General features: G+C 31.3%; 1 protein-coding gene across 1 annotated transcript; it reads left to right on the top strand.

The window, feature by feature from the left end:
- Positions 1-9,844: 9,844 nt before the first annotated feature.
- Positions 9,845-10,864, top strand: LOC132932560 (uncharacterized). The gene has a single exon (XM_060998946.1). It carries the CDS (start codon positions 9,845-9,847, stop codon positions 10,862-10,864), a length of 1,020 nt encoding a protein of 339 aa, XP_060854929.1.
- Positions 10,865-13,159: the final 2,295 nt, after the last annotated feature.

Here is a 13,159-nt window from a genome sequence, read left to right on the forward strand (position 1 = left end):
ATACGTGGGGAGGGGTCTCGTGGCTTAACAACCCTCCCACTACCTGCTGTCCGTTTCTCACGTACCCGTTTTTAAGCCCCCTTATAATATATGTTCCTAGTAATTATTATCCCCCCCTCTTGAAAATTCCTGAGAACACCATTGTTATCATCATTATATAAGTTCCAATTATAGTGTTAAAATAAAATTGTATTTATTCACAAAAAAAAAATAATTAGCTGTTCATGAAATGTTTTTATTAAAATTTATTATATCATTATAATGATACAATTTTCAAAATATTTTGACTGTTTTTGATATTTATATTACAAACATAAGATATTTTTAGTTTTTTTTTTATAAAAGCTGTTAAAAAAATTATCACTGTGTTCAAACATTTGAAAATTAAAAACAAATCGAAAATCTAAGCTAAATATTTTTTTATGTGCGTTTGAAATTAGGATGTTGACAAAAATTCAAAAATTTACAAATTATTTTGTATAGTTATACATTTTTATAAAAATGTTTTTATATAATATAATATATAAAGAAAATTATTATTTTCTATAAATGTCGATAAAAAATTATTCCTTTGGTCAAAATTGTTGTAAATTGTATATAATATCACCCATTATTATCACGTACCTAATATAATAGTTGTTTTTGTATATCTGTAGGTATTAAATTAGTAATATTATTATAGGTCAATTAAAATTGCCAATAAATAGACAAAATTATGTTTTATATGCATTAGAAGTGCAAGAAATTATATAATACCTATGTAATATGTTAATGTCGTTTGAAAATAATTTGTTTAATTAGATTTTTTGATTTCGAAAACTTGAATGTCTTTTTAAATATACTAATATATCCTTACGCTTGACGACGGCCGCCGCCTACCACCATCACGACCCCTGACACCGCCACCGCCCCTTTTGGACGGGCCACCTCTGGACTTGGCTACAATATAAATTACAATTATATACATAATATTAAGACTGTTATTAAGGAATATGTAAAGTAAACACTCACCGCAATCCCGGGACAAATGTCCCTGTTTACCACAGTTATAGCATTCTGAAACGGGTAGATATCATTTTAATCGTTTCTAATTATTGTATACAATATATATATATTAACCAATAGTCTTATACAAATGTATGCTTACTTCGGTCGCGACCTCCACCACCACCGCCATCGCCATCACCACCACCACCGCCCCCTTTCAACGGGCCACCTCTGGGCTTGGCTACAATATAAATTACAATTATATACATAATATACATAACAGTTATAACATTCTGAAACGGGTAGATAATATATAATATATTAACCAATGATCTTATACAAATTTATACTTACGCTGAGCGCGGTCTTGCCCGTGGTTCACATAAACTGTGCAGCTGTGGCTTATATTGAAGACGCTCATTCTAAATTTAATAAGACAGTTGAAAAGAACAATTGATTGGTCTGCATTATTATGTTTGTGGCATTATAAAATATTCAATTTGTCTAACGAAATGCATAATATGGTGCACACTAAAACTAAGCCAGCGTTCGAATTAATTGATAAATACGATCGGCGGTGACCGTGTTAAAAACAAAAACAAAAAATAGAAAAAATATTTAGTTTCACAGAAAGCATGTGTTGCAGACAAAACTAAGGCTCGATTTTCTTCGCAAATTTATATTATTATTTTATTATTTAAATTAATAAATTATTATATACGATCCGCGTTGAACGTGTTAAAAAAACAAGGCCCTGATGTACGCTTGGCAATTGCCGTTAATGTTTTAGACTTTGTTACTCATTCTGAAGTTGACAAATAAAAAGCAATAATGAAAGTGTATAGTAAAACAAACAATAAGTGATCTGTCGGTATTATTAAGTCGATGGTATGATAAAATATTAAATTCGTTGAACGGAAAGCATGTGTTACATTATATTGATTGATTAATACCTACGATCTGCGGTCAACGTTTTAAAAAGCAACAAATTAAATTAATACTAAATTGTATACTCACGTGTTTTCTGTTATTCACGGCTGTCGGATGTTTAATAACGGTTATAGTCGGACGTCGGGTCGTCGGTGCAGTCTTAGAGCGGCGACAATAACAAGAGTCAAGGCAGGTAACCCATGCGGGTGACGATATCGCACGGCTGATTTATTGAATTGACATATTATATCGATATTTTATATTTTCGAACACAGCATTACACCTTACACTTTTGACCATCGTTCTTTTTTTCATTTTTGCAAAAAATTTTCATATAGTCATAATAATGCCACAGGATCATCACTCAAATTCATTAATACACACGCAAACATGGTTTTCAAACATTCCCGCCTTTGACAGAATACCGCCAAAGTGGTAGGCCTTATCACCGACCGTTTATCGTCGATCCTCTCGCTATCAGCGAATGACTTACAGTAAGTTGTAGGCGCGACTTTTAACAAGCCGACCCCGCGTTACGTATCCCCCGATTACACGATACGGGAGACCTTGGATCAAACATCATGTTGGTGCGCGGAAACGTTTCCGTGTTTTTCGGAGGTTCGTATGGGAAACAGAACCCCGATCCGCTGATCGAGTTTCGCTTCTATATTGCTCTACTCTACTACTAAGCTTATGACGACAGAAATTATTAACGTGGCCGCTGGAAATTCACATAATATTTCCAATATATATTACGCATGGAAATGTTTAATGTTTTTGTAGATCGTATTGGTTATTGTAATTGGTAACATTATATGGGTTTGCTTATTATATACCTAAAGTTTATTTACATATATACATAGTATACATAGTATAACATTATACTGCATATATATAATTATCCGGCCCACTGAGGTGACTGACCTGCTAGACACCCTAAAAAGACGGTTACTATAAGATTTGCATAGAAGCCCGAAATGTTTTGAATTTTTTTTCACGTACATTATTACTTAATTTTCTGTTTTCGGAGACAGTAATGAACGCTGTCCGCGATTCGACGCAGTCGGATTGCATACCTGTCGACGTAACCCAGTCGTCGCACATTGTCGGATAGCCTACCCTTATTACTACGGCGAACGTCATTCGAGGTGACTGACCTGCTAGACACTCAAAAAAATACGACGGCTATATGACTTGCATGGACGCCCGAAATGTTTTACAATTTTTTTCACGTAATTTATTACTTAATTTCGCGTTTTAATGTCCGCGATTCGACGCAGTCGGATTGCATACCTGACGACGTGACCCGGCCGTCGCATATTGTCTGCTATCCGACGAAGTCGGATTGCCTACTCGGACCACTGAGTTGACTCAGCAGGTCGCTAGACACCCTGAAAAGTCGGAGGTTATATCACTCGCATAGAAGCCCGAAATGTTTTGAATATTTTTTCACGTAATTAATTTTTCCGTTCTCGGTGACAGTAATGAACGCTGTCCGCGATTCGACGCAGTCGGATTGCTTACCTGACGACGTGACCCAGCCGTCGCACATTGTCCGCTATCCGACAAAGTCGGATAGCCTACCCTTATTACTACGGCGAACTTCATTCGAGGTGACTGACCTGCTAGACACTCAAAAAAAGACGGTGGCTCCTTATCCTTACCAGTAATCCAAAATCCTTATCACTAATCCACCATCCTTATCAAAATCTAAAATCCTTATCACTGAATTTTTTCACAGATCCCTATCACTAGACCTCTGTATCACCCGTACACCGCGTCGGCTTCGGTTGATGACCAGACCACAAGACCACTGCGGCTTCCGACATCGAAAACACTCATAACCAACTCCTGGGGGTCTGGGGGTCTCCCCCAGCGACACTCGGAGAGCTAGTCTAATACTATAAAATCACAAGAAAAACAACTGATCTATAGGGAATTCATGGAGGATCTCATGGCGGAAAAAATTAAACACCGCTCCGTTTCCCCAGTCCGCCGGACCGATCCCGTCGATTCCCTATAGCGCCATCAATCGCGTACCTTCGCCGCGACGGCGGCGGTCGGTTTTTAAACGTTTTCGAAAAATGTTACGCTTTTTACGCTGTTTTTTGACTTTTAGACATTTTCACATATAGTTCGTTTCTTTTAAAAGCCGCGTGGTTTGTACGCGATATTGGTCCATAGCCAATCGACGTCAGCGTAGGTCGTTATTATTGCTTTTCGTTTCGTCTTTTCAATTGCCTTAATTGATTTAAGTTTATTTCTTTTGAACCCCGTGAATATGCGGTTTGTACACTTAAAAATTCGCGTTCACGAAATGTCAGTCGGTCTTCGTTCCAACGCACAAGTGCACAATAAATATATACTGTTTTTTTTGTTTTGTTTTTGATTCAATTAATATTGCATTATGTGATTGTAGACGTATTATTTGGTCCTTAATAACGTAGCTGGTATATTTCTTAACTTAAACACAATTAAATATATTATTAAACACAAATAAATGTATTATTCAAGCATACATAATAACGGTCATATAAGTGAATAAAATCACAATTAAAGTTTAAACAGTGTGTAGGATTATGATACATAGAATTATATACGATTACATCGATGTATATCGAATATATTGGTTTACGTCGCTCCGTAGACACACAGCTTAACTGTTGAAGTTTTGACCGCAGTTGGCATCACAAACTGTGGCTCGATAGGTTAGGCGTAGGTTCCCCAAACATAGTATGACAGGTAGGTCCGGGTTCGAAACCGTCGTAGCTCTCTTCGGGCGGCAACGACTGTACCGTGTATTCTAAAGCACGGCCGCCCGTCAATTGGCTTTTTTGCATTTTTATTCACTTTATATTTCATAAATAATATAATAATATACATGTTAATTTTACATTATATGACTGTATATTGTTTATTATGTACCTATATGTTATTTAAATTATTAGGAATTCAACACATATTATTTTCTTTAAATTGTCATTGTTATTATATCATACTAATTATACTAATAATCATACTTATTTTTCGTAAGTTATTTCGAATGTTGTGTGATTGGGTTCATGGAAAATACTATTTTTTCTCTTCACTTATAGCAGCTAGACATACTAGACTTATTTTCTGCAGCACATTGCTCGCTATCCGACTAAGTCGACTAAGTCGGATAGCCAACCTAGCTGACGAACTTTAAAGTTAATAGATTTTGACTTGATATGACTGACTTTCTAGACACTCCAACACGGTTTCGACTTTACACTTTTTACATAAGAAAAAGCACCGGTCATGTGACGGCACATACCTACCATTCTATCCGCAGAAGACGGATTGCTCATTTTGATTTCGTCTTAGACGGTGCTGACTGACTTGCTTAACACTTAAACATGCAGGTTTTTAAATTTTTTTTTTTTTTGATATAATTATATGGACGGACTTTGTGAGAAACGTGTCAAGTAACTTTTTGGTTATTTTTATATTATATATCAAAATTGTAGGAAATTTTACGCTGCATCGATTGGTAACACTGTTGTTAACATACGGTGACTTGTTATTGTGTTATATTTGTGTGCGAAACGTGTCAACTCAATAACAGTTAAATGATTTTGTGAGAAAAATGTCAAGTCAAAAATAATTAAACGATTTAGTGAGAAACAAGTCAAGTCACTGAATTATAATACTATTAATAATATTATTTATAGTTTTTTTTGTACAGCTTATAATAATGATTATAATATTGATGGAACCTATAGGTAGGTATTTTAATAGTATAAAAATGTCAAAAAGAACTCAACAATTATTAAAGTTGGCTTGTAACAGTAAGTACCTACTTAAATAAAAAATTATTATTTTAAACGTTGTTACTTATTACATTCAGTTACCATTATAAAAAATTCAATATTTTGTATCAACTTCTCTACAGATGCCATTGAGCCTAGTGCAGCATACACTAAGCCATCCTACTGTAGAAATTTGACCAAACTTTTTCATAAGACTACATGTGAAAAATATAATGATCAATATAATATGGATTATGTAAGAGTAAGTGAACATTAATTTCATACTCATAATAGGTTAACTAGAGATTTATATTGTTATCAACCTATCAACGCATTTATTGCAGTAGGTATAATATTGCAGTATATCATTAAATGGTAGTTATTATTCAGTAATAATTAGTAATCATATTTTAATTTCAAAACATTAATACTTGACCCGAGTATTGAAATTTGAAATACAATAAATTATTATATTGAGTTCTAGTATTACCTATACATAGTAAGTTATTATAATTTTTAGGTATTATACTATGATTATAATACTTACCTACATTACTAAAATTAAAATAGTTACATATCTTAATTTATTATAGATATCTAACTTTAATTATATTGTAGTTAATTAATATTTACTATTTAATATTAAATATACATGCAACATTTTAATTAAGTTGCATATTTTAAACACTTATGTACTAAACTAAAAATCAAAAAAATCTTTTAGATCAGAAATTGAATATTATATTCTTTGTACATATTATTCATTATTTAGTTAAAATTGTAAAGAATTTGCAATTTAATGTACCTGTGTAGTATGTTAATATTTTGATTCTTGTTTCTTAGCAATGGGTCAATGAATCTCAACCATCATATGGAACACAAATTGGCAATATAACTTTGGATGATACCAATTATGTGATTGAAATTTCCAATGATGATTACAATATTTTGGATAATGCTAATTATGTAAATGAAATTTCCAACGATGATCTTAATATTGTGAAAAATATAAATTATGAAGCTGTTTTGCCTATAGAACAGGTAATTTATTTTGCAAGCATATACATATAGGTTATTATAAGATTAATTAACTTTTTTTTTTCAAATAGAATAATGTTCATGAATTTGAAGAAAGTGTTATTTTGGGCACACCCCAGCTATTAGAAGGAAGCAAACCGATGCCATTTTATGAACATAATATTTTGGAATATGTTAATGATGTAGTAGTAATGCCTGTAGATCAGGTATTTTGTTTTGCATGAATAGTGCATAATATAGTTAGTGATATTTATAAAATTAATTAATTATGTATATTTTTTAATAGAATAATGATGATGCATTTGAAAGAAGTGTTATTTTGGGCTCACTATCCATACTATCAGCGGAAAATGATCAGTTACAACTTACAAATGAGGCCACCATTTTTGAAGTTAAACTTATCAAAAAACAAAGAAGTACCCATGGACATACCAATAGCATATACAAATCCGTTGGGTATAACTGAAGAAAAGAAAAAAGATCTTATGTCAATGTTAATTTTTATTCCTGAAGTGTATCATGAATTCTATAAAAATCTGAAAACAAATAAAAACTTGGGTAGGTTTAGGGTAGAACAAAAAAAAGGGTAAAAAACACCACCCAAACCTATTAATATGTTCAAATCAAAAATACCAATTGAAAAAAGATATTCAAATGCTGGGCATATACCATCTACATGTACTTCCAGAAGATGTCATCATTGTAGTACAAAAGAAAATCCCCGAAGAACAACATGGGAATGTTCATCATGTGGAGTTGGTTTGTGTATGACACCATATAAAAATTGTTTTAAAGCATTTCATGCTAAATAATAATTAATTTATGCGTGTGTCGACTGTCACAGTGGTTTGACGTATTAACCATCATTTTTTAAGTACAAAGACTAAAATTATTTTTTTTTTATTATTTTTTTATGTAATATGATAAGTAAAATAAATAACCATTTCCAAAAAAAAATTGATGTTTGAAATTTTTTTTAATGTGTGACTGAAAGGGTTAAGAATAAAAGTCCCATTAGTGCCCCATATACTAGTTTTTTGGTATACAGGGTGATTCATTTAACGTAAAACACTCAATATTTCTCAAAACCATTTACTTTTTTCAATTTTTTTTTTTTTTCAAAATTTTATATCCATGCTGTTCTAGAACTATATATTTTTTTTTATTTTTCACCCCTATATTTATTGGGTAAACCACTATCAACTTTTGATTTTCAAATGACAATCTATACTTAAAATAATAAGGCTATTTTTTTAATGACTTATCACATTTAAATTTTCATTTTTCGTTAATCCGTTGACGAGATATAGCCTCTCAAAGTTGGATGGTTTTGGGTGGTGCTTGTGTGTAAATACCACTTAGACAGTAGAGTTACCCTAGGATTTTTATAGCAAGGTAAAAGATATTACACTTTTCAAATCAATTTATCAAGTACACTGTACTGTAAGCTTAAGTTTTGCCCCAAAATGTATTTTATAACACTCATTTAGTTTATGGCCGCATTGGTAATAATAATACATATTATCCATTATAAAGACCAGAAGCTAAATGTATTAAAATCGAATCCAAGGTATAATAGTGATAATCTTTGTACAATGTACCTATAGCACATACTCGTTACAATAACTGATTGTCATAGTGCCATATTATAATAATTAATAAGTAATTGCCAATTGGATCATAACTGTGACTTATCGCAAGGTACCTACTTACCTACTTGAGTGTATTCATCACTACCCTATACCCATTTACGATTATCTTTGGTATTTCCTAACATCAATCAATATCAGTATCGTGAGGGTTTATCCCAAACTTTTATCATTTTAAAGTACTTTTAACTTTGTTGTTACTGTTTAACTTTTGAATCTTTATCTGTACATTGACTACAATATGTTTTAATAAAACTAATTTATCTAATGTTATATTTTTTGTCGACTTTTATTTTATTTTATATTGATTTCATATCCATTAATGCAAATTAAGTATACATATCATATTAATATGTATACTTATATTGAAAAAACTAATATGTTGCATTGTTTCATAGGATCTGGGAAAATTTCCAGAGCTGCTGCAAGGTAAACAATATTACATATGTATATTTATTCATTAAATAAACTTAAACATATATTTTTTATTTATTTTTATTAACTTGAATCACCTAAGTGTTCAATCTTACATTATAATGTAAATGTTTACAGAAAAATATGGATATTAACAATATTTTATTATACTATACAATTTAAGAATAAAAAAATCAGGTAATATAAAAACAAAATCTAAAAACTACAACATACAAATAGATAGGCAACTCATTTTCCAAGTTAATTTAAAAAAAACTTCAATATGATTTTCACACTTATATTTTACATACAAATTATGTACTTCTTATAAAATTAAATACAGTATAATGAGAAAAATAAGTATAATATGCATTTATAGGTTGTATCAGCAGCGTTATGCTGATCGCCAGTGTCCAGGTCATTCAATGTTTTATAGAATTAATAAACAACTCAGTATGAATGGTACATTTATGACAAAAAAAAAAGACGAAATACTGTGACAACTGATAATAATTCATTGGAAGTATTATGCAAATTAATTGAAAGTCCGCATATATCATTAAGAGTTGTAGCAAGTAAACCTAAAAAATAAATACATTTTAATAAACAATAATATAATATACATTTTCAATAACCGCCAATCGAGGTGACTTGGAACTGCGAGGTGAAATGAAACACTTCGGTTTTTTTTTTAAACATATAAGGTTATCTATGAAACAAAATTATATAATTTAATTCTGCCTCCATTCAAATTAAATGTACAATATTTGTGATAATAAATGTTATCATCAACCATGTGCTTGTTCTTATCATTACCACCAAAAAAAATAACCAAACATTTCTTATGATAACAGCGATTTTATCATTGCTCTCAAAAGTGCTTCAAATGTTTGTGATTGAAGTCAAATTTAAAGGTTTGTATATTTTTTATACATTAAAGGACACTTCAAAAGCAGAGTTTTGTAGTTAAAAGTCCTTAAACATTTTTTGCCAAATTTATAACTTAAGTTTTATTTTACAGAAGAAAATTGAGGGTGACTTGGAATACCAAAAATGCCAAACAAATACAAGCGTATACCGGGTAGCCGGACATATATAAATTACAGTGACGAAACACTTCAACAGGCCCTCGATGAGGTAAGACAAAAAAAACTTTCATACAGAGAAGCATATCAGAAATATGGTATATCCATTTCTACTTTGAGTAGAAAAATAAATAAAAAAAACGTTAATAAACATGGTGGACAAAATGTATTAACTCCCTTAGAAGAAAAATGTATTGTAGATGCTATATTGTACGCCTCTGATTGGGGTTTTCCGTTTGAAAAAGATGATGTGAAAAATTTAGTAAAATCATACTTGGATCGTGCTGGCAAAAATCTTAAACCATTTAAAAACAATTTACCTGGTGAAGTTTGGTATAAAAATTTTATTCAAAGACACAGTAAAGCTCTAAAGATACGACTTGGTGAAAATATAAAACGTTCACGAGCTGCAGTGTCAAGAACAGTAATTAATGAATATTATAATAATTTGGAAATTTCTCTCTCAGGTATACCTCCACAAAATATCATTAATTACGACGAAACAAATTTTGTTGATGATCCTGGTCGAATTAAAGTCCTGGTAAGAAAAACCTCGAAGCATGCTGACAATATAATGGACTCAACAAAGTCAGCAACCTCAGTGATGTTTTCTGTTGATGCTGCTGGGTCAATGTTACCCCTTTATGTTGTATATAAATCCACACAGTTATGGGATTCATGGACTCTTGGAGGTCCAGAAAAATGCAGGTATAATCGAACGCCATCTGGGAGGTTCGACCAAAGTATTTTTGAAGATTGGTTCATAACTGTTGTTATACCCCATTTTCGACGGTTGGAAGGTAATAAAGTAGTTATTGGGGATAACCTAGCAAGTCATATGTCAATGAAAATTATCCAGTTATGTAAAGAAAATGATATAAAATTTATATTTTTACCACCCAATAGCACTCATTTGACACAACCTTTAGACGTGTCTTGCTTTAGGCCAGTTAAAATTGCATGGCGAAAAGTTTTAAAAGCTTATTAAAGAACTAGGAGAGGTAAAATTCCAAAAGAGATTTTTCCTAAATTACTTAAAAAAACGTTGGAAAAGCTTTCAGTTTCACAAATTAGCAATATAAAAGCAGGGTTTGAAGCAACAGGAATATATCCCATTGACAGAGAAAAAGTATTAAAAAGATTGCCTGTTGAAGATCTATTTAGAAAGAGTTTTTATTTTGTTTTTATCATGTTATTGATATTTTATTATTTAAATATTGAGTTTACTGTTAAAAAAAGGTAAAGTTAACTTGTTTCTTTTTAATATTTATTAAGCATGTTCTTGTGTTAATTTTTAAAATAAAAATTTTGTTCCAAGTCACCTTTAACGTTCTTGAATTGAATTTCACATACAATTTTCATAGCTGTTCCAAGTCACCCAAAAATTGAGGTGACTTGGAACACGTAGTTTTTATTTTTTTTTAAGTTCAGTTTTGGTCAAAAAACTAAATGAAAGGTCTTATCCTATTCATGAGACGTATGCACACATTTATGTATTTTATGTAGTTCAGTGCGATTTTTTTTAAGTTCCGAATAACAAGAAGTATGTCAAAATCGTTCCAAGTCACCTCGATTGACGGAATATTATATTTTTTTAGAATATTTAAATTTATCATATTCTGCTGTTCAAAGAATTTCAAAAAAGTATCAATATCATGCTTACTTATCGACTCGTGTTCAGCAACTCCAGCCAATAGATTATGAACGTCGTTTTACTTTTGTTGCTCATATGATGGTTCAGCTAGAAGATGATTCCACTATTTTGGAAAAGATTTTATGGACTGATGAGGCAAGATTCCATAATAATGGAACCGTAAACCACCACAATACTCACTATTGGAGCGATACAAATCCTCACTGGATTAAAGAATGTAATAAACAAATTAGATGGGGTATAAATGTATGGTGTGGCATAATTAATGATAGATTGATAGGTCCGTATTTTTTTGAAAATAATTTAATGGAAACAGTTATCTTAATTTTTTAAAAAACGAACTACCATTAGATTAACTCCAATCATTAGATATTTCATTGGATCAACGCCTTAATATGATTTGGCAACATGATGGTGCACCAGCTCATAGTATGTTAGCTGTACGTGCTTTATTAGATGATATTTTTAGTGGTAAATGGATAGGAACTCAAGGCTCAACAATTCTTTGGCCACCACGTTCTCCAGATATGAATGTTCTCGATTTTTATTTTTGGGGATTTTTAAAAGGCGAAGTTTATAAAGAGGAGTAGAATAATATCAATGATTTGAAAAATAGGATTGTTGAAATATATAATAAAATACCTTCATGAGTATTAAAAAAAACTACAACTAGTGAAGTGACTATATAAACGGTTATCTCTTTGTTTGGATATGGATGGTAATCATTTTGAACATTTATTAAAATATCAATACTTATCTATAATTTATTATTGTGTTGTTATTTTAATTTATTTTAGTAGGTACCTATTTATGTTAATATAGGTACTTATACTTCATTGTTGTCTATTGCATTCAACTAAAATAAAAAGAAAATTTATTATTATTATATAATACATATATTTTCTAATGCCTACTTAATACTTGAGTTAAACATTTTACTTACCGATAAAACTGTAAACATAATTTGGAAAAAGGTAGTCTGCATAAAATGATCAACTGAGTTACACACATACTATCTGATTTTCTTTATACATTCACTTCACTCAAATGATATTGTGAAAGGTTACAACCTACATTGTTACATACATGAAATCCTTAGTCTCAATAATCAAAGGCAACTGAAGTAACCGTACATTAAATTATTGTATGAGCCTATTTTTGAAAAATAACTAAGAAGTTTTAAAAAATTATAATATATTGTAGAACTTTATGAAAAAAGGGAAACAAATGAAATGACAACGCTTGATTAGCTAACGGCTCATTTTAAATTATAGAAAATAGATATGCCTCAGCAAGTAGCTAAATAAATATTATTATTCAAGGGGTATAGATATTATCATCTTTACTCCTTATTTAATTAAAAGCATATTTTCTAATCTCATTGGAGATGTCTTTCTGGGCCATGATTTCCTCGTGGAGCAACAAGTAGCTTGGGACTACAGTGGTTGCATAATCCACCTGGGGAAAGAAATACGTGTTTCTGTAAGTTGGAGAAATCCAGTAACTCCGGTCACCGTAGGAGTGGACTTAACAACCGCAGGTTTACCCGAAGGAGAGTACGGTATACGGGTCAAAGAAGTCCTATGCCAATATCCGGAGGTTTTCTCCGGAGAAGTAGGCAGAACTCGG

Source organism: Metopolophium dirhodum, chromosome 1 (assembly GCF_019925205.1).
Source record: "Metopolophium dirhodum isolate CAU chromosome 1, ASM1992520v1, whole genome shotgun sequence".
Taxonomy (NCBI): domain Eukaryota; kingdom Metazoa; phylum Arthropoda; class Insecta; order Hemiptera; family Aphididae; genus Metopolophium; species Metopolophium dirhodum.

Excerpts from the sequence above, each read along its gene's own strand:
- LOC132932560 (XM_060998946.1), top strand. The coding sequence starts at position 9,845 with ATGCCAAACAAATACAAGCGTATACCGGGTAGCCGGACATATATAAAT.